At 32.7% G+C, this 27,772-nt stretch overlaps 2 protein-coding genes across 2 annotated transcripts; one reads left to right on the top strand and one right to left on the bottom strand.

Moving 5' to 3' along the window:
• The first annotated feature begins 9 nt into the window (after nucleotides 1-9).
• Nucleotides 10-22,773, top strand: LOC148275381 (voltage-dependent calcium channel subunit alpha-2/delta-3-like). Its single transcript, XM_088235783.1, has 15 exons — nucleotides 10-22; nucleotides 1,337-1,464; nucleotides 2,010-2,063; nucleotides 3,253-3,343; nucleotides 5,774-5,812; nucleotides 7,252-7,362; nucleotides 9,256-9,553; nucleotides 11,076-11,201; nucleotides 11,313-11,438; nucleotides 12,365-12,482; nucleotides 13,541-13,558; nucleotides 16,492-16,637; nucleotides 18,852-18,928; nucleotides 19,617-19,818; nucleotides 20,115-22,773. Exons 2-15 carry the CDS (start codon nucleotides 1,407-1,409, stop codon nucleotides 20,238-20,240), a joined length of 1,590 nt encoding a protein of 529 aa, XP_088091909.1. The 5' UTR covers nucleotides 10-22; nucleotides 1,337-1,406; the 3' UTR covers nucleotides 20,241-22,773.
• LOC148275380 (peptide chain release factor 1-like, mitochondrial) lies at nucleotides 22,762-27,772 on the bottom strand. Its single transcript, XM_088235784.1, has 3 exons — nucleotides 26,914-27,772; nucleotides 25,067-25,321; nucleotides 22,762-23,065 (listed from the first exon to the last, which is right to left on the bottom strand). Exons 1-3 carry the CDS (start codon nucleotides 27,652-27,654, stop codon nucleotides 22,814-22,816), a joined length of 1,248 nt encoding a protein of 415 aa, XP_088091910.1. The 5' UTR covers nucleotides 27,655-27,772; the 3' UTR covers nucleotides 22,762-22,813.

The following is a 27,772-nucleotide window of genomic DNA, read 5'->3' as shown; positions in this document are numbered from 1 at the left end:
TCTGGCGCATACACCCTGATTGGTTAGTGCTATCTGCAATAATTTACAACCAAATGTGCTTACATAAATAGTAGACTAAATAAAGGCTACCAATTTATAAATTGTTCAATCCCAATATTAAAAAAAACTTGCCTGGCTTGGAACACGCTTTGTGGTTAGCCAGGAGATGGTATACATGTTTTTTTTTTTTTATGTTAAAATATGTACAACCAAAATTTTTAAAATCCTTCATAACGTCAAACTGAAATAGACATTGCGAAAAAATATTTAAAATGGCCAAATTCTCCAATCTATTCTTCAGACTGTTATTTGTATAAATCTGCAAAGCAATAACAAACCGAATTGCTTATTGTTTCTTCCAAATTAGAGAATGACACGAACTTGGAAAATTTGAATTTTTCACATATGTTGTACCATTTGAGACCGTATGTATGTATGTTCAAATGATCACTCACTTTGCGATTTTATGTTTCCCATAATAAATCAAATAATAATATGGGGTTTTTGTTTTCTTATTGCTGGCGACTTCTCTATGGCGTCTATTTCTGTACTCTGATTGCAATACATAATCGAGTCTAAAATGGCATTCACATTTGACAGTTTGACTCTTGTTAGACAATCTGATTCAAAAAGGTTAAATGACAGCTGGCCTGTGACCAATCATGTTTAAAATTATGTATTATTAGTTGTCATTATATTTGGTAAAATGGATTTTAGCAACTGGTATATATATCATACTAATAAAAAAAAACACCGTTCGAAACCTAATGTACGTTCTAACTAACATAAATATCTCTGACGATGTCGGTCACGACATAACCCGGTCACTGGTAAAAAATTTATAAAATAATTATAAATAAAAGTGGAATAAAACTATTTATAAGTATTTTTATTATTATAATTAAAACGCAGTTCCACCAAGAAATGTCAGTAGAAAAACTCAATATATTCACATAAATATCTTAACTTCTTAACTGTAGGGAAAAAATTTAATAAAATAAACAATAATAAAACTCAAATCAAATATTTTATACAACTGCCATTTAAGTCAGGTTTCAGAGGGTTGAACCCTTTGAACTTTCTTGAACCTGTTTTGAACCTTTGAACCCCCTAGAATTATGTTATTCAAAAAATATTATTAAATTTTGCATAATTAATCCTAATCCATAAAATTTTATAGGTTCATAAAGTTTGTAATATTCTTTGTATTTTTTATTTTTATGAGCACTCGCTGTTATTTCAGAACACCTGTAATCTAGGTTTTGTATCTGAATACACAATGAAATAAATCCATATAATTTTGTAACTCATATTACGGAACACCTTGCGACATTAGGTTGTACTGCCGCCATCACGAGAAGACCTTTGTCTCTCCCGAAGATGAGTTGCTGTATTTCTTGGATCGCATGAGGCAGCAGGGGTGGCACTGGCCCCTCAAGCCCCGCCCTCCCGAGCACATGCACTGTGAGTACACCCCCGATAATACAATATCTCGTCATTCTTCGTTCATTATAAAATATCATCCCAGAATTATCCATTTTCTAATACATACGTGTTTATTTTCAGTGTGTTTTAACTTATCGAGGATTTTTCCCCCAAAATACATCTATGTCCCCTTTTTGCATCCATTGCTATTTTCGTGATTCTGTTTATCCGACATTTTGGATGAGATATGAATTAGTTTTATCTGTGCGTAGAAAACTGACATTTTATTTTGTCTTATTCTTTTATTAATTTCAGTTGATCATTTTCCATTCCATATTGCCTTTCCTTTGCATTTTGTTATAATTATTGTTCTTCTAGTTAATTGAATATATCACAGTTGATGATACCATGAAAAGTCCAAATAAGTGTAAAAGTAATATAAATATGTAAAAGTTAAATGAACGTAATATCTACTTACAAATATCGGTTATTTTGTATTATTTGATGTTTTTGCATAAATTATAAAAATGCCTCTGAAAGAAAAAACAATTTTGAGATATAAACTATTCTCAAAATGTCCACAGCCAACACAAGTACAGGCAAGTCTGAACCAAAAATGGAGAAGGATTCATATTTCTGTGAGTAACGACTAATGTTACATGGAATGGATAGATATTTTGTTTTATTCGTGTGCACATTAGCTTTTGTCAAGTGTTCACATAAATATATAGACACCTTGCGCAATCCTGTTTATATTTGTAATAGTAGGCGAGAGCAACAACAGCTATGTCTTGAAATAAAATATTGACTATCTTTTGTAATTTTTCAACACCTTTTATAGGATGTCTTGGAGGACAGCATTCCCACACTTCACTGCATGTTTGTGGTTGTGCTTTGTGGCATTAGTGTTACTTTTTCAAACATATAATTATTTCCCCAAACCTAGACGAGAGGATAGTGCGATTGAAACCCTCGAGATAATATTTTTAAGACTTACTCACCTTTTTCTGCATGGAATATATTTTTGCACTGTGTTTTAGAAATGATTGTGTCCGGTAAAATTATTGTATAAATGACTGTGAATCATGTCCCCCGCATGTTAATGTGACGCACACATCTACGAATGAATGCGGCCGTTCTCGGCACATTCCCAGCACATGATTCCTAATTGTTGCCTATCGTTAGTGATTAATATCCGGAACACTCGTATAACGAGCAAGTTATGTGTTGCTAGAAATCATTTAGATTACCCATCTCATTCACACCTCACATTTTTCCTGAGATTTGAGTTTTATTATTTTTCACCGTATTTTATTTTATTATTTGAGGTGGTTAATATTGAGTAGCTGAAATTTAATACGGATACCTATTGAATACATTTGAAAGATAATAATTTTAATATATTTTTTTAAACCTACAATTAATACTCATATTTTCTAAAACCCTTTAAATATAATAAACCTTTTAATTCATCCGTACCTACTTAGAATGAATTCTGGATTCCTACGAAAATGTTGGTTTTGCATTTCGTATTACAAATAAAACCTAAGCATTTTTGTAACAAACAATATGTGAATAATCTGATATGGAATATAAATTTTAAAGCTTGTCGAATAACTTTTCCACAAATTTTTAATTAGTGCATTCTGTCTAACCATTTATTTACTTATTATTTATTAATTAATCTCAACTAATTACTTTTCCTACTTGTCTCTTTTACTATTTATCGAAAGAGACAAATTTATTAATGAAATTATTGTTAAAATTATTCTTTTTGATAAGTAAATATGTATGAATGTGTTTTACAATAAATATCTTGATCTGTAGGTGACCGTAGTTTGATGCAAGCCGTTGTATTTGATGCGAGAGTCACGGATTGGTTTTCTCAGAATATCACGGGGTCTAAAGACGATAAAGGGTAAATATTACAATTCTTATTACACTACAAATCCTCGCATTACATATATTTTCCGAACTCGGAATGAGTGAATATCACATCTACCTGTTCGAGCAAAAGTGACATAAACTGCCATGTTCCTTAGATCAATTTCTTTTTTTTAGTATTGAGGAAATCTGTTCATTTCCATCCACAATAATTTGCACCATGGGAATAATAATGGCACAATTAAAAAAACTGATTTTTACAATATTGCAGTTACACACATACTCGCGCTATCAGTAAACAAGCATTCATTCGCAAAAACAAAGGCACAACTTAAAGTTCACTCACTTGCACCATCTAGTTTTAAATGTTTGCAGAAGTAACAATGGCATAATGATCATTCTACCACTATTATTTCTTGAATTTCATAAAAAAATATAATTTAACATTGATAATTTTGCTTTTATTTGGCCACATAAATCATTTTATAAATTGATAATGGAGATAGGAAATCAAGAACTTTTTTGCATACTTTACTAAAAAAAAAAAACAATTTTGGACTTGCGCTGTTTTCGTTTAGATGAAAATTGTCTGTAAAACATACGCATTTTTTAAATATTAGTTTTTGTCAAAAGAGAAAATCACCATTACTCAGATCTACCACAGGTTCCAACACTTGCTCACAAGGGAGGGGAGAATAATATGCTCATATTAATTTACAAATTCATATATTCCTATCCCCTTTCAGTAAGTGATGGGGCGCTAGATCCGTTTAGATCCAGCGCTGCCATTACTTTATCTTAACCCACCTAAAAAACTATAGTGTTCATTTAAAAAATACTCACTGTTAAAACATTTTCATTTCAACTCATCGAGTTACTGTATTTATTTATTTATTTATTTATTAACGGACATTGTCCATGTATACAATTTATAAGGTTTAAATATTACAATAAAAGAGTAGTTTAAAACATTTAAAGAAAAAAGAAAGAAGCATTGACAAACATAAGGGACATCGAGACAAGATCTGGACTATTTATTTAGTGCTCGTTTAAATCGTTGTAAACTTAAACCAAAAAAGTCCAGATCCTGTCTTGAGTTAACAATACGACAAAGGCGGGTCATTGGAGAATTTAGGCCATAGTTTGTTCTATGCTGATCGATGAACAGTACTTCATTGTTTCTCAATCTATGAGTCGGAATATTGAATTTTACTTGTTCCAGTAATGATGGAACATCGATTATACCATTTAGTATGCCGAACATATATATGGAGTCAATATTAGTTATATTAGCAACAATTGAGGTATATATATATATTAAATACGCTTTTACTAGTTGTCAATGTGTGTTTAAGTCAGATGTATGGAGCACCGAGCACCAAGGTTAACGAAATGGAATTTTCTCATTTAATTATATTAAAACATCCTTGGAGAAAACACTCGATAACTATTTATTTTGACATGGTGCCTCAAATACATTTATTGAGTATATAAATCCTACACAAAACATTATTCACTGTACTTCTCGTTTTATTATATTTTTTAGAATATGTATAAGTGTACAATTCATCGAAACTACCCAGTTTTTTTACATTCCTTCATTTGAATGTAAAAAATAAGATTGTTTGACATCTGATACTTCTGTGAAGTTGTTTAACTCGTGGATACACTTTTCGTGATAAATATAATGCATGTAGTCTACCTCCAGAGTGCAGCATAACCTTACTATGGAGAGTTTTATTGCCTACTCAGTGCCAATTTAGAATCCGACGGTGTTGGTTGTGTTTTTCGTAAGGAACAAAGCAAATTTTTCTGTTGTAACCTTCTAAATGAAAATTTAAAATCTTGTTGTTAGTATTTACGCCAATGAATATTTAGTGTCAGTTGTAGGAAATTAAATTATTTAACCACTTTTGTTTATATTTAGCATTTGGGCATACTGCTGAATATCTGTAAACAAAATAATGCATTGAGTTAGTTTATCCGCATTGGGTGCTGACAATTATTTTTTTCTAATTTTCTGTAGAAATTGTTATCCGAGCATTAAAAATATATTCATGCCAGTTGTTTGAAATATTTTTGATATGAAAACAATATTTTTATTCAAATATCTTAAATGTACCTAATTTAGTACTTACCTAAACAATATAATATCATCTCTTAAAGTGCCAAAAACTGTATATTTTACCCTAGAATGTACATACTTGAGTCTTTAAATAACTTGTTGTGTTTAATGTGCTCAGTATTTTTCTTTATATGCAGCTATTTTAATGAGCATAACTCAGGCAGTTTATTTTGTTCACGCATACAAACAACATAAAACTAACTAAAGAATTTTTCACAATCATCAACTTGTTACCTTTTCTCATACCCACTCTGACGTTTTGTTCTGTTTATTTGTTCACTAATGAATTAATATTTTTAATAAAATGTCGCTCCTTGCACTATCATTTTATTGGATTAGCCCAAGTCCCATTACCATGTTGATGGTATTGCTACCCAGGTAAAGTATACACCATGAAACTGATAACAAGCATGGTTCTATATTTTTTGACTTACGAAAACAACTCGGTTATTTTGTGTTACTAGTGATATAAAATAAATCTTTAATTAATATGAGTTTCAAAAATAATAATTGTATCTGCATTTGATGCTAATTTACATGTTGCAAATTTAATATTTTATTTAACAGACACAAATTAGTGTAAAATTTAATTACTGTACAATTATTAAGGATTTTCATTAGTACAGTAGAACTCCATTTATTCGAACTTCAGTTATCCGGATTGCCAAATATCTAGATCGTTATCAGGAAATTAAAAATAAAGGCGAAGTTTTTAATTAAAATATAACTGTGCAATTAACTTTACTGGACATGTTTAAGTAAGTTTTTGATGTGATTCCAATTCGCTGTATTATTTCGAAAAGCAGTAATATCTAGCACTCATTAATCCAGATAATTGGAGTTTTATTATACTTAACTACCTAATTTATAAGTATTTAACTATTGATGTTTTTAAACTAACTACCATAAATATTTTTTTTTAATAAGTTACTTAAGTGCCTTAACAAACATGTTTTAGCGGGTTCGATCATCTGTTAAATTGTATTTCTGAATATTTTTTTTTCTTATTTTAAATAACTGCTGTAGTTTGACAGTCGGATCTTTTTTTCAGATAATAATAACTATATATTTCTGCAGGGGGGGTATCTATCAAATAATATTAGCCGTGGTTATTCAATAAATACCCTACGTCAAATTCAAATATCTGCCGTGGTTGAATGTTATTCGCACAGGAGCCGCGTGCAGTAGATAACCACCTTTATAATTCCTTGTGTAATTCCTAATGCTACCACTGGAACTTATTATTTTCAGGGTGGAGAACTAACTTATTAATACTACTTCATTTTTTTTCTTATATTTTCTTACATGCCGCTGAATGACAACATACTTATGCACATAAAATAATTGATTTAAAAAATAATCGGGTTAGGTATTTGAAAGACATAAAAAAATGGTATTAAAACAATGAGAGTTTTACTTAGTTACCTCACTTTACTATGGGTATTATGTAAAAAGATCACACTTTATGCATTTTTACTTAAATAATTCACGGTACAGTCAGCTGGGGTAAAGACGATTGTGTCAAAACAATCCCATTTTTTACTGTTTCATATAATGCCAGAAGTAAGAGAAGAAAGTTACAGTAGTATATAAATATTTTTATCAGTATATTTTATATTTAGAAAGAAATTAGATTTTGACACAATTGGCCCATAGATGGATTATCCCAGTTGACTGTGTATTTGATGGTATTGGAAAAGGAGAAAATTAAATTTGATATACTTGCCTATATTTTTTACATCTTTCAAAGTCTACCGTTTGATTCTGTTTTGACTATTTCCAATATGTTTTTCTATTAATTCTAATTCTGTTTCTAGGAAGGAATTTATCCAGAGATTTGGGATAACGGTAGCCTTTGTAGCGACCCACAGTGGTTTGACACGTTGGCAATCCTTCCCACACCCTGATGATCCCCACAGTTCAGAGAGGTATTTGTTATCTTAGCTGAAAATTGTCCTTTAGCTAACAACATCGTATAAGTCATTTTGACAAGAACTTGTGACGTAGTTCAAAGTACAGTAAAACCCATGTTTTACGTTTTTTAAGGCAGCAACAAAAAAATTTGTGAAACTGAGGAAAACTCTAAAGTGAGAAAATTTAAAATGTATGGAAAATATATAAATAACATAAAAATATAATTATTGTACTATACTATTCTAAATACACTGCAGAAAAATTGTAAGAACTGTCATAATTGGATATTATTCATATTTACCAATGATTTAGTTAAAAATATTTTATATTTTTTCAAGCAATACTACAATGTGTTATTTTTTATTGAATTTAAAAAAAAACATGTTTAAATAATTTTATGTAGGTTATGTAGGGTATCAACCTTAAAACCACGAAAATAAAAATTTTAATTTGCATAAAATGCATACAACGATTTTTTCCCTAAATATTGGGAAATTTTATTTATATGGTATCACTTTTTTTAGTATGGCACCACAAAATTTAAACTGTCATTTACATCGCGGCGAAACTGTTTCACACTTTTACAATAAATGTTTTAACTATCTTCTTTTAACATTATGTTTATAACTTCAAATAATATTTCGGTTGCCAAATTTTTAAACTTTCTGCACCGTAATTTATTGATGTAAAGACTTTATTTTTCCTAAACATGCGTCAACCACATGTCACAATTTAGTAAAATGTCATAATTAGACACTTAAACAAAATGTTCAATTATACTGAAACTACTTTGAATTTAGTTTGAGACAATAATTTACACATTTTTCAATTTACCTCGATTTTATTCTCCATTCACACAGCGGCGCACAACTCATTGTCTTTGACAGATCAAATGAGTTTAAAAAAAATTTTCAACGTAAAACTGGTGTTATGAAGAACGTAAAAAACGTTAATTTGAGGGAATATTTAGATGAGAATGTATGGGAAAAATGGGACCTAAATATTTCGGTGTAAAAAGCAGGAAAATGTAAAATTGAGGAACGTAAAAATGAGATTTTACTGTAGTTCATTTTTATTATAATCACTTTTTTAGGAAATTAGTTTCCCGTAGCATTGAACTTCCTCATTAACACATGCTAGTTAAGTCCTTTTGCTTCCAGTCCTGTTTATAAAGGGGAGTTCATTATCTTCCAGAATGATTCCAGTGGTGAATATATTGCACCCCCAGAAGTACACTGTCCTAAGTCTAAATTTGGCTGTTTTGAGTTATGAATGCAGATTAACCACATTTTTTTTTCTCTTTCTTAGAACACTCGTGTATCGCTAAGAATTTTTTGAGCGAGATATACCTCAAACTTTAGTATTTAGTATTCACAGTAAAGCAGCAAATTAAATATAATATAGCAATTTTTATACATAAAATAATTAAGGGGATGAAAAAAAAAACAATAATAAAATTTAACCAACAATGTCATACACATGAAACGAGGGATAAAAAAAGATAAGAATACCAATGAGGAGAAAAACAGAATCTCAAAACTCATTGTACAAGGGATTGAAGCTGTACAATGAGTTACCTCAAGAGATAAAGGAGATAGAAAAAATCGAAATATTTCAAATGTTATTAAAAGTTTAATTAGTTCTTAAGATGTTATGAACTAACTTAATAAAGCATAAATAAATCAAATTAATTCTAGGCATTATTCTGATATTCATTAAGTTACTACCATGAACAAATTTTAAGAAGTTCATTTTTGCTATCCTGGAAAATGGCCAATTTAGACATACCACTGTGAACTTCAGGGGGTGTGATATCATAATATTGATATACGATATCATAGCACCGCACCATAGTGCTACGCAGCTTTTTAAATATAATTAATTTAATTTGCAATGTCTTTGTTCAGACCCGAGTTTGGCGAAAGGTACCCTCGAGCGACCGACGAGGTGTGGTACAAGCGCGCAGTAGAGCAGCACTACATGGAGCCCTCCAGCTTCGTGTACTCCGTGGACTGGGACGCCGGGCAGCGGTACGGCTCCGACGAGGACCTGGGACAGTCGGGGACGGGGCAGGGCAAGCCGCTGGTTATCGCCACGCACGCTGTGTTCCATTCTGTGGCGGACAAGTCCGCTCCGGCCGCTGTTGTCGGCTTCCAGTTCCACCACTCTAGCCTGCATGCGCTCTTCACAAACATCACATCATCCGTGAGTCATATGTTTTATTCAATTCAATTAATTTATTTTAAATATAACATACATTACAAACATATTTTCAATACTTACATATTATAAAAAAGAAAAGGAGACTCATGTCAAAGTAGTAGGAGAATCCTGCTCCGGGAAACCCCTTCGGATACATGGAACAGATCAATATCCAGAGCGATGTTGTTCAGCATAGCGGTAGCTCTTCCAACAGGCATAACCATAGGCAGGTTGGTCCTGTATATCGGAATATGAAACAATCTATGCTGACGCTCTTAGGTAATTATCAGGAACATACAAACCCAGCTCATCATAATCTCAGAATTATCTATCACACTGCGCAACAATCGATAAAAATGTGTAGTCAAATACACATTCCTTCTAGTTTCTAAACTGTTGTAGCCAAGCATACCCTGGAGAAACTCTAAAAACTTTATAAATATATCACATGTCTCTCTCCGTGTCCAGTTGGATGAAGAGTACAGTTGTGTGGAATATAACCAGAACCTTCATGAAACAAAAATAATATTAAGATACGCTGCGATTGGTGTACCAGTACAGTGCTCTATGCACCATTAGGTGCGGAAAGGGAATGGTGATGATGAAATATGGGGAGTGGAAGGAGACAAAGAGACAGGAAACTACTGAATGGTGCGGGCTGCTTTCTCTGCTGCCGCTGCTGGGATTTAGCTCGACCACGGGCACTGGCTTGGACTCCTCTCAATTGCGTGCTGCTTTCCCTGCTGTAGTTTCCGCCGCCAGGATTTTGCTTAAACACAGCGAAGACTTCTCTTAATCCCTGATCCTGGAGCCGGGTCGTAGTCTCCGTCCACCCGGTTTTCCTTCTTTTTTTTTTCACTCCATGATTTCTCAACTGCCATTTTTCGAAGCCTGGAATCTCGCTCCCCCTGAAATTCAGGCGTACATCAGTAATGCTGTTATAACGGAAATCGGGGCAGATTTTATCCAGCCATTTATTTAAAAAATTCATTTTGAAAAAAATTGTAGTTACCAACTTGTGCCAGAAACCTGACAAAATATGGATTGCGGTCTCGTGGAGGTGTAGGTTACGGATCAGAGATCCGAGGTTTAAACCCTGGTCTACTACAAGATGTTTTCCATTTTCTAACACTGTTATTTACAGCAAAAAAAATGGCCCTTAATTGAAGTATTCAGTAAATTTATAAGAATGGAAAAAATATGGATTTAAAATTTCTTCAAAACATTGGCTGACTGGTAAATTTTTAACAGGTTGAAATATCTAAATTTGTTACAACAGTGAGGGAAAACATTTTTGAGAAAGGATATGAAAGTCTAGGCATTTACAGGGCTTATGACCTGTCATTGCCTTGTTTAAATGGCCACTTTATTTTACTTTTCACCGTGGTGAATGTTACACAGTGTGTAAAGTGGCCACTTGACAGGTCATTAGATTCAACTTCCATGTTCCCGTGATGTTCCATGTGATAAAAATAAATATTCAATACTGTAAAGGTTTTGATTTTTTAATAATGTTGTCTTTCAGTGTGGTGAATCGGTAACCTGCATAAAGACTTGTAAATCGGAAGAATTGGACTGTTATGTGATCGATAACAATGGTTTCGTAGTAGTCAGTGAGAATCTACGCGATGCTGGTCGCTTCTTTGGAGAGGTGAGTCAAGAACATTCAAATTTGGAAAATAAATCATTTCTCAGTACCCAGAAAATTTTATTTTTATTTGGTTATTCCTCACTAAAATATCTCGGTTGATCATTTAAATAGGTGAGAGCACCGGTGATGAGGCAACTAGTGGCCGAGAAAGTATTCCGAAGTGTTCAGATTACGGACTACCAGGCGGTGTGTGCTGACCACCTGAAAACTTCGAATCCTGCCAATGCTCTTTTAACGGTAATTTTAATATATTAATTTCTTTAAAAAAAAAAAGAATTTAAGGTGACGCCAGTGAAAGAACTTAGAGTAGACAATATATGAGGAGCTGGCCAGCAGAACGGGATAGTTAAAGAATTTTACAGGACATCAAAAAAAACTAAAACGAGTTCTTCCACACAAATTTTAGACATTTTTTTAAAAGGAGTATTTTATTCTTACCTGTTTATAGCAGGTCCGTGTTTTCTCAAATTGTTTTATTAAAAGGAATAAAAAAATGTAAGTTCAGTTTTGAAAGCAAATGGTAAAATTGTGTCTTTTTGAGCCAGCTTCTCATATTATATTATTCGGAATCTGCAGAAGACCAATGGAAGCATCGGTGAATACATACAGGACAGTATTGTCCTGTCCTTTCCCTGCTTCAGACCTATTGTCCTCTATTGTCTTCCGTGGTCCTCGAGATTTAGGACAGGCTATCTCCGCAGGACAATGGCTTACCTCCACCGATGCGCGTGTCGTTGTATATTTATTTAAGCAGCGTTCTGCGTTCGAACTATGGTTGAATTGTTGTATTGTCCCACTGTTCTGTCCTGCACGGTTGAGGCTATTTTCGGAACTTGGATAGATGCATGGAGGCTCTTTGTGGATACCATGTGCTCCGACTAGGGAGAGGACATGGAATGACGATGATGATAATGATGTTGTTGCTTTTATTACTGTCAGAATCGGCTGTTAATAATTGAGATTTATATGTTTCCATGAGTTTCTATAGCCATTAGCATTGGCTGCCTGCCTATAAATTATCATTAACAACTGTAGTGATTTACCTTATTAAGTTACTTGAAAGCCAGAAAGCTATTGGCTAATACACCTTTCTTTTGATCTGGTTGGTTCACATGGTGAGTACAACTGAAAATTATTCATATTAAAGTATGTTTTTCTTGTAGCCCTTCAGAATAATTCAGCACATATTCGGCTGGGCAGTTTCCTACATATTCTGGATATGGCAACACGCTCCCCTGGTGTCTTCTGAGGCCTACGGCTACTCTTACCCCAACGAGGAGGGTAAGTCCCTTCCCCCCAACTACCGTAGACTAATCTGCCTCGTGCTCTAGACATTACGTTATATATTATATTATTATTGTGTCATGTGAATGAGAATGAACCCCTTGTTCAACCATAGAAAATATCTTTTATACTTCAAATAATCGTTCATTCCTTCATTTTAATCCGTAGACAAACTATAATAAGTTTAATATTTTTAAAGTAAAACAAATAAGTCCCATCAATTACATTATTTTTACATAATGCCAACAATTTATACAAAAATATCTGAATTTTTTATATTTATTCAAGAAGTTAATTGAACCACACTGGAAATTTATAATTTTCTTCATCACTATTATAGTTTTGCAATACCTGGATAAGTTGGTCACCGCCGTATGTCATAGTGATGTCACGAGTCTGTATTTTCACAGAAGCACTGATCAATAATGAATTTATAATTAATGTCACTTTTGGATGCCCCAAAACATAATATTCACTTTTGATTTGTTACCACACTGTCTTTACATTGTCTCTTGCAATAATGATATGTATATGTTCGTCGTTGTTTCAAATTGTTTTTTGAGAAATGAACAGTTGTGTTTGTTTGTCATAATCAAATAAATATGGAAGCATGTGTCTCACAAAAGGTTGTTTTATGTGGTGTGTTCATATGTTATGTGTTAAATGTTTTAATTCAATACGTATCAAAAAGCTGGTTTTTCCTTTGTCTTAGTATGAACTTATAATACTCATTTAGATAACGCTTATATTTATCACTAATGTAGAACAAAACCAGGGCTTTTCACTCGTAAGTGATTTCTCTAATTCTTCTTCCAAACTTTACTGGATTGATTTAATATCTCCGAAGGCCTTACTCTGCCTTCGTTTTGCATAGCATCTTATAATAAGTACAATGCAAATCGATTTTCTTCACTTGAAGTGCTTTAATATGGTTTAATAGACTTGATTTGTAGGGATTTTCCTCTAGAACCAAACCACCCGGTCCAAGCACTCATTGTAGAGTCCAAAATCCGTACAAATTTCCTTAAAATGCAAACCTAAATTTTGGTTTTCAGAAGTGGTATCTCCAACTGGTAAGTTATACGATCGGCTTATGTAGAGAGAGCTAAATTGAATAGATTAGAATTATTTTACCAACACCCTTTTCGTACTTTAGATTAGAACAGAATGAATTTATTCTGCAAATATTATGCATGACTTTACCATCAACGAAGTAGCGGCGCTTAGTTCAATTTTTAATATCGGAAAAATATGATTAGACTTTTCAATTACTTAGTATTTAAATTAATGTAAACATTTGCTTTTTGTTTATTTATTTTGGTAGAATGATAACCTGTATTATTTTGTTATATTTTACACACAAGCATGTTGAATGGGGCACCGAATGCGTACTGAAATAATTGCACTTTTTATAATTATCTTTAGCAGTATAATATTATCACTTAAATAGAATAATTTTTTGTTTCTGTTTATCAATATTAATTTCCTCAGTGAATTATCGATTGGGTAATATGTGTTAAAAATATTTTCTATTCAGATTTAATAGAGTACTTACCTGCCTTTGGTGAAATTTATTTGAAAGTATTTGGTGTCTTTGAACATTTTTGGGATGTTTTAATTGGAATGTTTCTACTTCGGATGTTTTTTCTTTGCACACTTGAGAATAATACAATATGATCTTAATTCTTTGTTATGATGTCATGTACTCGTATGTGGTATTGATTTTAACTGTAATATTGAATAAATGCACCGATAATACCTTGTTATGTCGTACATTACATATGTTTGTACCGATGTGTATGTATATTTTTAAAAATATTTTCATATTCTGTAAGTGCATTCTGCAAGAATTTACTAAAAAAACTTTTATTTTACTCTTTCTTTAAATAACGGGTGTTTCAAAACCTACTTGAATTCTAATTTTTATTCAGTTCAGCACTGAAAATCGGCATTTATTATAAGTAAAGCATGGTATTATTATATTGTGTTTGCAAAACAGTGAAGAAGGTAAAAAAAAAACATATAAGCAAACATATTAGACACTGTCTATTCTCACTAGGTATAGTAAATGCCTGTTCTGAGGTAGACAGCATTTTCTTTTATGTTTTTTAGTACAAAATTAAAACACATATTGCAGTTCAATTTTGAGGGTCTTTTCTTTTCAATGTAAAATATAGACACGGATGTGTGGAACGAACGCGACATCTGACAAATGCCCACCTTGGCTTTGTCCAGATGAATTTCGTCATTAACTTGTCGATTATTAGCAAACATTTTTTCCTTAAGCAACCCCGAAATAAAAAAAGTCCGAAAAGACGACTCGTCCTGGAAATTTAATTTGCAATAACTGCATTGTTTCTGCCGCAGTATGGCAGTTACGAGAGGCAGATGGGAGTTCGTATACCTTTTCTTTAACTGCCGCAATGTTTTCAAGTGATCGACCCGTACGAGGACGGCCACCCTCTTTAACATCCTGAACGGAGCCAACAGTTTCAAATTTATTAATGAAATTCCCCACAGCGGCTCAAGATCGTACATAATGATGACTGAAAAATGTGCAACATTTTTTAACCGACTATGTAAAGTTTCTGTAGTGAATTTTCACAATTTCTATGCGTTGCTCGACTGAAAAACGCTGCATGACTTAACCTCAAAGTTATCTGATGACAACTGCAAAATACCCGCGTTCCATGTTTGACACAATGAAAATTATTCAAAATTCAAGTAGGTTTTGAGGCCCAACATAAAGAATAATATTATTGTGCCTGGATTATTTTTTTCACACTTTTAAATGGGCAATTTAGTCTTAAGACGTAATGGGTAACTAAAACTATAACATGTAAATAATAATAATGAATAAACGCTGTTTTGCAGCTCTGAAAAAGTAAATGTAAAAAATAAACAGCTTCAAACAAAAGTTTAAGTTTTCAAATAAATTTTATTTAAGCTAATTTATAGAACGCCTTTTCATCTACAAGTAAAACACATGCATATAGGTATAAGTGGAACCAAAAATGTGTTTTTATTTATTAGTAAAAATTTGTTTTATCTAATGCTGAAACAATACATGATACCAATCCTGTACCTATAGAGAGTTTAAATGTTTAATAAGCCTATGTTAATGTGTTTAATGGGTACCTGTCGTTGAACCAAGTAAACATACAGTTTTTGCTTGTGTAAGCACGGACATTTGAATGATTTATACAAAAACTAACTTATTTTTATGCGCATATGAATCTAAGGCTATTAAATATTGAAGTAGACCGTACAGTAATATTATGCTGGATTATTAATTAAATATTTTTTTGTTGCACCAGAACAGGCCAAAATATCCAATCACAGCCCAAAATACCGAGGCTTGAGAAAATTCACTTTTAATTTTTGTGATCGCACCGGGAATCTACCCCGGAATCCTCCATTTATGAGGCAAGCGTCACATCACTGGGGCCACCACAATAATAAAAATAACAAAATGCATTAAAAAAAAAAAAAAACATTTATTAGCATTCAAGAATTAATGATTAGAACAACTTCCTTATCGAGAAAGTTCCTTATCAGTGTTATGGGGAATTGGATATAAAAAATATTTTCTTACACCCGGTAAAAATTAGAGCGTATTTATAGTTAAATTTCTCAAAAATTTATAAAAACGATCTACTTTGAACGACGTCACAAGTTCTTGTCATTCAACCAATCAATAATAGCGTTGACATGTGTTAGATTCCTAGTTCCGGGAAGCCATTTTTTTTAAACGTTTAGTATATTTTGTCAGCTACGGGGCTCTACTTTTAAATAAAGTCAGGACAACTCGCCTAAGAGAACTTGTGACGTCACGGGCAGAGTAATTTCAAAATTACACTTTACATTACAACGATGAGAATATGAAATATAAAAATATTTTTTGCTTAGTTTGATAGTCTATTAACAAATATATACATATGTTTTTAATTCACTGAACTTTCTCAGTGTTGCAACGTATTGAGAAATATTATTGTGGTGTTTGCAGTGGTGTACACAAACTACGGAGAGAGTGACTCAGAGACCAGTAACGGCGGAGAGGGGGGACTGAAGCGTTCTGACCGCCAACAAGACAACTACGTCGACAAGGCTATCACTATCAATCGTACCAGACCAGCACCGTGTGATAAAGAAGTAATATCATCTTATGCAATTATAATGAATCATGTACAGTAAAATCCCTGTTTTATGTTTTTTAAGAAGGCAGCGAAAAAAAGTGTTAAACCGAGGAAAACGCTTAAGTAAGGAAATGAAAAACTGCAGAAAAATAGTAAAAACGGTCATTATTTGGGGATTATTCATATTTACCTATTATTTCATTAAACATATTTTGTATTTTTTCAATAAATGCCACAATGTGTTTTTTTTAATTAATGAATTTAAAAAAAGTATTTGAATTAGCATACAATGATTTTTTTCTCTAAATATTGGGAAATTTGGCTTATATGGTATCACTTTTTTTAGTATGGCACCACAGAATTTCAACTGTCATTTACATCGTGGCAAAACTGTTTCACATTTTGCGATAACTGTTAAAAAAATCTTCTTTCCAAATTATGTTTATAACTTCAAATAATATTTCTGTTGCTGAATTTTCAAACTTTCTGCATCGTAATTTATTGATGTAAATATTTTATTCTTCCTAAACATGCGTCAACCGTTTGTCACAATTTAGTAAAATGTCAAAATCAGACACTCAAACAAAATGGTCGATTACACTGAAACAAATTTGAATTTAGTTTGAGACAACAATTTACACATTTTTTTTTAACCTTTATTTTACTAACCATTTTGGGCAAACGCAGAGGCGCGCGGCTCGGCGTCTTCTGACAGATCGAATGAGTTTTGAAAAATTTTCAACGTAAAACTGGGGTTATGAAAAACGTAAAAAACATTAATTGGGGTAATATTTTAATGAGAATGTATGAAAAAGAATGGGACCTAAACATTTCAGCGGAAAATTGAGGAATGTAAAAACGAGGTTTTACTGTAATTAGTCTACTCAGTTAGATCATGCTATCACACTATTAAATTATTATTATTATTGGATTATAGGAAATCAATCCGCCTTTACTGCTGTGCGTTTATCTTCAGACATTATTTACTTTCTTGAAGAGGAAATGCAGTCTGATTTTTCTTCATACAAACATATTCCCGTATTTTATTATTATTTGATTATGGCACTGTAGCTGTAATTTTTTACACATAGATATTTACCATAGGCGTGTCTCTATTGTTTAACTTTTTTGATAAATTGTTAGGACCATCTAAAAACACATAAAAGCGCCCAGTTTTATCTGCCGTCTTCGGACGTCCAATATACAAATATAATAACTATTTTGTAAAAACACAAAAGGTACCAACATGGAAAATTTAATTCTTTTCTTAAAATAAACTGAATCGGTTCAATTTTGAGATGCGGAAAACCGGACAATGAACATCGATTTTAGTTAGGCGTCATCAGTACGACATGCAGTTGTCTTTTTCGCACAGTGTTGGGGAGGCATTTGCGAGAAAGTAGCAGAAAATAATGTTCAAATACTTATTATCATGTATAGAAAGTTATTTCAGTATGAAACTACTCTGTTGGAGAGATTTTTTTTGAGTTTTGGGATTGAGGTGGAATTGAGAACGATAGAACATACCGTGATGATCCTGGAAAAGGGTAAACAAATACAAAAAGCAAATATCACATATCGATAAAAATATACTAGATGGATTTAGAAAAATAAATTGCGTTTTAAAACAATCAAAATGTTTATTGTGGAAAAATGTTTTCATTCATAATTTTCAACACATGTGACATGTTTGGCCTTGACAAATTGACGTCAAGATTCGTGACTCCCTGCTATTTAAATTTAAACAGTCACAAATAAAAGTAAAAATTTAACCGAATCGTGACGTATTAGGGGCGTGGCTAATTCGATGAATTGTTTTTGCGGGAATTTGAATGATAAATTAAAAAATATTTTCTTATGCTATTAATAAGTACAAAAAATATTTGTTTTTTTTTTAAAAAAGAGTAATATTAGAGTACTTATTATTTACTCAAATATTTAAATTTTCAGACCATTTCCTAAAAGTCGTAAATAATTTGTGCTGGAAAAATGGAAATCAAGTTGTGGTGGAGTGGGATTTGAACCTGGGACCTTTGGTCCGTGAGTCCACAATACTACCTCGGGACCACGACACATTTCATTTTACTCAACAGCATTTCATAGATCCTTATAATTTTCATAATTGGAAAATATTAAAAAGACTTTCCGTTTTGATATATTGATAGGGAAATCTTTAGAAAATGGAAATCTAAAGAAGATATTTATCCTAATATGATTATCACTCACATAGGTCTGGCTGTATCAACTCCAGCAGTACCCAGATAAGGATCGAGCTCCCTACAAAAACCCAGCCAAAGGATGTGAAAGGTAATTATTATAGACCTATCTGCGCTAGATTTTTTAACTGTAGAAAATGTGCAAACTTTTATGCCATTTTTCATTGCTTGTGAATTTAGATAAATAAATTTCAATAGTCTCGAGATTTATTGCGACAGAGAGGGAAAACATATTTGGGAAGAGAATATGGAAGTCTAGGCATTTACAGGGCTCATGATCTGTCATTGGCATTTCCTCAACTCTTCCTTGACTTTTGTGAAGTTTTGCAAACCGGGTTGTGGTCCCGTGTTAGTATTGTGGACTCACGGGCCAAAGGTCCGAGGTTCAAATCCCACTCCACCACAACTCGATTTCCATTTTTCCAGCACAATTTATTTACAACTTTTAGGAAATGGTTTGAGAGTTGAAATATTTGAGTAAATAATAAGAACTCGAGTAATTTTATTTTTTTTAAAAAAAAAGCTAAAACCTTTATTTATGTGGGTAAAATTCATCTGGCTAAATTATTTCACCTACTAGGCAATGCCTAAAAATACTTTTTAATTTTTCAATTTTTTTTAATACCAGTTTGTGTGTAAAGTGACCAATGAAAGGTCATAAGCCCTATAAATGCCCATACATTCATATTCCCCTCTCAAAAATGTTTTCCCTCTCTGTTGCGTTAAATTTAAATATTAATTCTCTTATACAATAATCTTATTTATGGAACGACGTACAGGGCGTACGTGGTGCAAATGATTCCTGACAGCAATTTGGTGCTGGTGGTGGTGGACTCCCTATGCCCCCAGGACGACCTGGCCCCTCCCCTGCGACCTTCTCCTCTCCCCGTGGAGCGCAACCACAGCCTCGCCTGCGAGAGAGCCTCCACGCGACCCCTGCCCAGGCAGAAACTCCATTCCTGCATCAACTTTCACCCTAATGTAAGAAAAAACACAAAGTTATTTTTTCCAACACAACAAGCCATGAGGCTAAATCACAGTGAAGAATCACAGCACAAAGCAACCAGAATTTGAGGAAATTCACTTTTAATCTTGAGATCAGGGCCGGACCTGCCATAGGTTCAGTTGGCACAAAGAACCAGACACTTGGTTACAAGGGAGGGGAGAATAACACGCTCGTATTAATTTACAAATGTATCTATTTCCGTCCCCTTTCATAAGTGACGGGGCGCTAAATCCGACTGTTTGTTTTGAAATCTTATCTGTTTGTTTTATAGGAGAGCCAAATCGAGTTATGTGGTGGAGCTTCCCATACAACTGTACCCTGGAAGCTTCCGCTGTTTACGATGCTCATTACTGTTCTCAGTCAACTAATACCAGGGAGATACTATATTACGTGCTAAACTAATATTACCTACGCTCTTTGCTGTGATCCTGATACCCTGAAACTAGCTTCAAGTCTAATAGCTAATAGCAGCTTGTCCAATCGCATAGGAAGACTCTAGTTCCAAAAAGTCACAAACATTAATTTAATTACATACAAAATGTAATTGATGCTCCCAAACAAAGGGGTTATTTGTCCAATTAATTAATTTTAATAAAAACGAACTACTTTGCATGATGTCACTAGTTCTTCCGAATCAACCGATGATAAGAAAGTTGTGACAGATTTCCGGTTTACGGTGAGGTAACTGACAAATCAGAATAACTCATCGAGAAGAAGAAGAGGACTTGAGATGTCACATGCGAAGTAAATTCAAATTATAAAAAAAAATTAAAAATTGACTTCATTTGATAGTCTATTAACGAATCAAAAAAATATATAAAAACCACTGAATTTATTCTGCAGTTTTTATATATTTTTATAGTATATTCATTTTTGTAGTAGCATATTAGACTTTGGCATCCTGGGGCGAAGAGAATATTTCTTTGTGTTTGTATTTTTTTTTGCACCACAGGAGGCCAGCAGGGCAAATCACAATAGTGAATTACAGCACAGGACACCCAGATTTGAGAAAAATCACATTTGGTTTTTGCAATTTTACCGGGAACCAAACCCGGAATCCTCCTTGTGTGAAGCAAGAGTCTTAACCACTACCCCACGGGGGCTGCCAAATCATTGTTTTAGACCTCAAAATTTTTAAAATTGGAACACCTGTTACCACTACTGAAGTAAACGTTTAATATTCCTTACATTTCAATGGTTCAAAAAGTATTATACATAATATATTATTTCATAAATAAATAATAAAAATATTTTGGCTTTTCAAAATGAAGTGTTACAACAAATGATTTAACATTGAATAACATGCAAATTTACAAGCTGTGGTACTGTGGCTAGTGTTGCGGACTCACGGATCAAAAGTCAGAGGTCCGAACCCACATACCACAACTTGATTACCATTTTCTAAAGTGAGTTATTTACAACTCGTTGAAAATGCCCCCTAAATTGAATTGTTTGGGAAATCAAAAGAACGTAAATGTTTCTTTTTATCAAAAAAAATAAAATGTGTTGATTTACCTTGTCTTTATATTACCAAACTATAGAAACTCAGACACCTATATTTCCTTGCGATATAAGACAGTTATTTTTTTTTTTTATCAAAATTTTCCTTTAGGTAAATTTTTACTCAATGATCTTGAGATGCATCTAATCTAACACATTATATACTTAAAATATTTAGTAAAACATTTAAAAAGCTCAAGCCAATTAGGCACTCCTGTAATGTAATTTATAATAAATATATTATTGCAAAGGGGGATTACAAAACCCCATTTTTATACTGTAGAAAAATGTACATACATATTTAAAATAAAATGGATTATGCATTTTCCATATAAATAAAATGAACTTTTGATCAAAGTACAACATTCCACGATGCTTACATTTAATTATATTTGCAAAGAATGTAATTAATCCATTCCAAAATACTGTCCATTTTAATAATAATATCTAAACGTTCTAGTAAGGAAATATTGAGTTCATTTCGGTCAACGTAATTTTTTATTTGAAATCAATCCTTTTGACTATCAAGAATATTTTTTCTTAACTAGATAAATTAAACTACTTATATTAATGTACCCTTGCCTGAATATTGTACCAATGCAAATTTATTATATTTAAATTATGATGTAGATAAAAAAAATATAGCTTTGGTACGTAATTCAAATAATTATCTGACACAATGCTTCGTTTGATGGAAATGTAGAGCTTAATTGAATTTTTTACAAAATCAAAAATATGTTAATAAGTAGGAATATTGTTATTTTTAATGACTTCTGAGATTCGATTTCTCCCAAGTGTTTTAAGCCAAATATAATATCTGACTGTACAGAAGTATCATAGTTTTTTTGGCTTTTCATATTATCTGCTTATATTTTATTATTATTTTTTATGAAAATGAATATTTTTCGATATAGCTTGCCATGTGATTATGAATCATCTACAAATTAATTGGTTTTGTCATATTGAATTTTGCATACTAAAATTGGAAGAATATTCCAGTTTTTGTAAAAAACATTAGTTTAGGCTAAATCAATAAAACTAGATTATCGAACAGCTGGTATAAAAATAGTCAAGTATTTATAAATTATTATCCCAATTCATCAAAATTTAATAAATGTTTTATTTATTGATGAAAATTTCAAATTTGTTACAGAAAATAGTTTTTTATTCATATGTACTGATACATTCCTTGGTATAAAAGACTAGTTGTTTTTAAAATGTGTTATTTATAGTATAAGTACATTATAATGTTTGGTGTTGTTTAATGTTTCCTATCTTCATTCCTTTATTGAAAATGCATAATATTATATACTGATTTTGTATAACGGGTTGAAATGTTTAAAAAGCGTTTTGTACAGTCTGTGTGCCTTTTTATGTATATAAACATAATATGTATGTTGTATAAATAAATCGTTCTATTGAATATCAAAGCATTTGTTTTTATTGTCCTAGTATAATGTAAATAGAAATTCAACAGTTATTTTTAAGCGAGGTTTTGTTTTCTTTATCTGCATTCCCAAAAAATTCAATGTCGTTTAATATTTCCTGTGTGTGAGTGAACTTCCTTAGCCTAATGATCAGCTGGTCCAGAACGGCTCCTCCTTGCATGAGGTTAGCTAGATCGTGGACTGTGCCTCCCGCTCCCCCTATTCGGTGATCCGTTACCCTGTCCTGGTTATAGTTGTATGTTCTGATCTTCTCGTTACGAAGTCCTAAACCAATCTGGAAACAGAGTATAAAATAAATTTTAGAATCACATTATTATATTTGATGTACCTAAATTGACTAATGACAAAAATTATCTTTAAATAAATTATGTAGTGGGGTAATTCTTAAAACTAGCTAATTTCAAAATCAGTAAACACATTTTTGTATCCTCCATGAATGTTACAATAGAGAATTTGGTTGCTGAGAAATGACTACTGTCAGATATCACCACATATTTCTTTCTTCTAGGTAAGATCTTATGATCTTGTAACAGGGCTTTATAAAATAAAAAAACACATCAAATATTAAGATAATTATTTTTAGGATCTATGAAATCTATATAATTATTCTTATATCCAATCTCTGTGGTCCACAATGGTGGAACGCATTCAATAGGTCCATTATTTGTGTGATTTCTTATAGTTTTAGCTTTCATTTGTTTATGCTGCGGTCTATTACTGCCACAGGATTTGACGCCAGTAAGATTAGGAATAGTAATATAAAACAATGAATTCAAAAAAGGGCGATCTTTCTGGGTGTTCGAGATACAAATCAACAGAAGCCCAAAGGGCCAACTAACTGCCCACAGAACCTATAAAACGAGGCCCGAGGGCAGATTAGACAGCCGGTGGGAGCCGACTTTTTCCCGCCATTTATATCTATCCTGAATTGTGTAAAGCTAAACACAAATTTCAAATAAAATATGTATAGTCAGCTGTACATAAATAATGTCGTTTTTCACTTTTCATAATCTGTTAAGTACCTGCTTATATTTTGTTACTATCCTCTTTTTTTATTCATCAAAAAAATATGTATTCTTAATATTTACCAAAATATATACATTTTCAGGTGGTTTAAAATAGTCGTAAAATTTATTAAAAGAAATGTGTTTTTAATATGGCTTGTCAAATCAAATAAAAATTTATAAAGGTCAATTAATAAGGGTTTTGGCTTTTATTTCACAAAAACGGGATGGAAGAGTTGGAGTAATATGGATGTACAAACATGGCCAGAATGGTGCGTAATGGTATGCATAAAGCGTAAACAGATTACTAAAACTAGTCAATGACAGATCATAAGCCATGTAATTGCCTAGGCATACATATTCTTTTTCAAAAGTGTTATTTATCTCTGTTTTAATATACGAGTGTGTTCAGAAAATAACGTGAATTTTTAAATTTTGCGGCTTTGGATAGTCCGATTGTAATTTTTTTATTATTATGTTGGTATACATGCCCCTGAAGTAATTTCAGCTGTATTCATTGTTTACTTTGTTTGTGGCAGCTGCTAAGGTTTGACGTATTTGGAGATTTTCGTCTTGGCGATTGAGCCTTAGTTTCGACGTCATATCTGTAAACCCATGTTTCGTCACCTGTTATGACATGTTTCAGTAATCTTGCATCGTCGTTGACTTCATTTAGTGACACCTGAGCAACTTCCATTTGCCGCTGTTTTTGTACGAAATTCAAAAAAAATTGTTGCCACGCGTTTCATGCCCAAAACATTAGAAATAATTTCATGACATGAGCCAATCAATATGCCAACATCATCAGCGACTTCTCTGATTGTGATTTGGCGATCGTTCATAACCATTTCATTCACGTTTTCATCAGTTGTTGATGTGCTGGGGCGTCCGGGCCATTCGTCATATTCAACGTCTTCTCATCTTGGAAACGTCAATACCATTCGTAAACTCTTGTTATACTCATAGCAGACTCACCATAGGCCTTTGTTAACATTTCACACACTTTGTTACACTTTATTTTATTTTTTACATCAAATTTGACACAAATTCTTTGATCCATTTTTTTAAACAAACGAAAATCGCCAAGCTCATAAAAACACGTCTAACCTTAGTGGCTGCCACAGACAAAGTAAACAATGAATACCGCTGAAAATTTTAGAATAGCAATTCAGACTCTCCAACCCCGCGAAATTTAAAAATTCCAGTTATTTTCTGAACACACCTCATATATCAACATTATAGATCATATATTATCATTTAGTTATGCTCACCTGTGACTTTCTAAGTGCCCTTTCCTCTTGTACCTGCTTCTCCGATTGTTGCTGGTAAAGGAGAGCCCTCAACTTGGCCATGGCGACCCTGCGGTTCTTGTGCTGGTCCCTCTCAGTTTGGCACTCTGTAGCCATCCCAGTTGGCAGGTGGACGATCCTAACAGCACTGTCTGTGGTGTTGACGTGCTGCCCTCCGGCTCCAGTGGCGCGTTTGGTCTCTACTCGGATGTCACCGCTGGGAATAACTATCTCTATCTGGACAAGAAATATTACAGTAAATACTAGACAAGATTATTTCATTGCAGTGGTTTAACACTTATATACATATTAAAAATGGAATTTGACAGCTGATTTGGTGCTTGAACCATGAGTTTTATTTCACATAACATTTTTTTTAAATTACTGAATTAATAAACAAACTGTTGAATGACACGTTTTAAAAATCATCTATAAAAAAGCCTGTTATTGTAATCAAATATGTACATTATGCGTACTGTCTCTCAATATTACTTGAGTTGCGCAATTCTTTTTTACAAGTCATCAGACTCTGATTCGATACAAATTATTTGTTTATTATAATTTGTTGAAACATTTTTGGAAAGAGCCTATAATAATCAAATTGAGCCTTTAGACACCATTCAAAAAATAATTATTAAAATTACACTTCATAAAAATTAAACTATATACAATGTATATCTACATACCAAATATGAGAAAATTGCCTAAAATATGTTTTTATGCGCTAACGCTTATTTCCTAAAAAAAAATAATGGACCTAGCCAAAGAATAAATAGTGTAGTAGAAATTCCTCATGGTAAATAAATGGGTTATTATTGTTTTCTTGTATAAAAATCATTCGGAATTAAAAAAAAAACAATTGTTTACTATTTATTATACCACAATTTTATTTAAAAATATAACATGACAATTAAATTGGGTTGTGGTCCTGTGGCTAGTGTTGCAGACTCACAGATCAAAGGTCCGAGGTTCGAACCCCACTCTACCCCAACATGATTCCCATTTTCTAATAAAATTGAAATATTTGGGTAATTTATAGAACGCTAATATTTATTTTCTCTTCAAAAAATAAAAAAGTACTTAAAATCGTAATAAACATTTTTCACTACTTTTTTGGGCATGCCCTTCTGGGCCTAAAAAGTACAAGAGCGATGCAAGGAATTTCAAAAACGAACAGTATGTGTTCAAAATTATTTTTAATTTCTTTTTCATACAAACCACAAAAACAAAAAATTGAGTGATAAAAAATATTAATGTTCATTTTAAGATAATTATAACTACGGGTGACTCCCGTGATGTAATGGCTAAGATGTTTGCCTCACGCAGGGAGGGTTCTGGGTTCAATTCCTGGTGAAATCAGATAACTTGAAATAGTATTTTTCACAATCCTGGGTGTTTTGTAATGTAATTCATCGCTGTAGTTTATCATCCTAGCCTGTTGTGGTGCAAAAAAATTCAAAAACAAAGTGCACCTAGGTACTTTCAGTAGAAAGATCAAGGTGTATATTGATTATTTTTTTAAAAGGTCACTTTGATTAGCTAACTCAAAGTTGCTTTTATCAGTACACGGTTTTTATTGATTACTTACATATAATGTCAACCAAGTTCAAAGGTTTTAAACTACAATTCTGAAAAAAGCATTTTCATTATTTCAAATGCGTTTTACACCAATGGCATAGGTCTTATGGACATTCTAGCAAAAGGATTTGAGCTGCAAACGTCTATTAACTTAAGACCTATGCAATTGGTTTAAAACACATATGAAATAATTGAACCGCTTTTTTTATTACAGTATGAAGCCTTTAGACATGGTCTATGTCATTACTTACTTCTGATGGCTGCAGCATGACAGCAATACTGATTGTGCTCGTGTGTAGTCTCCCCCCCTTCTCCGTGGCGGGGACCCTCTGCACGCGGTGCACACCTCCCTCTAGCCGCAGCCACTGGAAGGCCCCCACTCCAGAAACCACCGCCTCCGCCTTGCGCACCCCACCAAGCTCCGTACTGTCCAGCTGTGTCACCTCCCACATCCAGCCCTTGTACTTGGCATACCCCATATACATGTTATACACTTCCCGCGCGAACAGCATGGCCTCCTGACCCCCCACACCTGACACTATCTCCAAAATCGCGTCTGTAGATCCATAATTAACATTATCATCTAAAAGTGAGTTGACGAGCTTTTGATCTAATTTCTTTAATATCTCATTATAAGTGTCTCTTTCTTCTTTAACTAATTGTAACAAGTCTTTATCCTTCGAGTCCTTTTCGTTTAATTCTTCCAAGTTGTTTAAATTCTCAACGATGCACAATCGCTCTTCCAATACTTTAACAATGGGTAATAATTGTTTCAGTCTATTTTTCTCGGATGTATTTACGGATGATTTAGTGTGCAAATTCCAATATTCTTTTTTTATGTATTCGAGGTACCTTAAAACCGCAGGATCCGAGATATCTAATGGTGGTTTTGATGAACAATGTCTGAATGCAAAAGCAAAAGCAAAACTTTTAGGAGATGGTAATTTTGTTTGAAAAGACGTTAATTTATACAAGCTACGTAAGAAATTCATTTTGATTTTTATTAATTAATAAAATAAGGGGAACTCGTTTCAATAGAGAATACACTTTTCAACAACACTAACATAACCTCAACAAATTATTATTATGTCAAAATTGACAGCTGCCACT

This window comes from Micrasema longulum, unplaced genomic scaffold (genome assembly GCF_059751315.1).
Source record: "Micrasema longulum isolate JH-2025_06_02 unplaced genomic scaffold, ASM5975131v1 h1tg001437l, whole genome shotgun sequence".
Classification (NCBI taxonomy): Eukaryota; Metazoa; Arthropoda; class Insecta; order Trichoptera; family Brachycentridae; genus Micrasema; species Micrasema longulum.
Note: the sequence above shows the minus strand (reverse complement) of the source record. Positions and strands in the feature narration are given on the sequence as shown.

Bases quoted from the DNA above. Each gene is read 5' to 3' on its own strand.
- LOC148275381 (XM_088235783.1), top strand. From the start codon at position 1,407: ATGAGGCAGCAGGGGTGGCACTGGCCCCTCAAGCCCCGCCCTCCCGAG. The intron at 7,363-9,255 runs GTATTTGTTATC...GTCTTTGTTCAG, and splicing joins GATCCCCACAGTTCAGAGAG to ACCCGAGTTTGGCGAAAGGT. The intron at 9,554-11,075 runs GTGAGTCATATG...GTTGTCTTTCAG, and splicing joins TCACAAACATCACATCATCC to TGTGGTGAATCGGTAACCTG.
- LOC148275380 (XM_088235784.1), bottom strand. From the start codon at position 27,654: ATGAATTTCTTACGTAGCTTGTATAAATTAACGTCTTTTCAAACAAAA. The intron at 25,322-26,913 runs GTAAGTAATGAC...TTTCTTGTCCAG, and splicing joins TCATGCTGCAGCCATCAGAA to ATAGAGATAGTTATTCCCAG. The intron at 23,066-25,066 runs GTGAGCATAACT...CTCTGTTTCCAG, and splicing joins GGGCACTTAGAAAGTCACAG to ATTGGTTTAGGACTTCGTAA.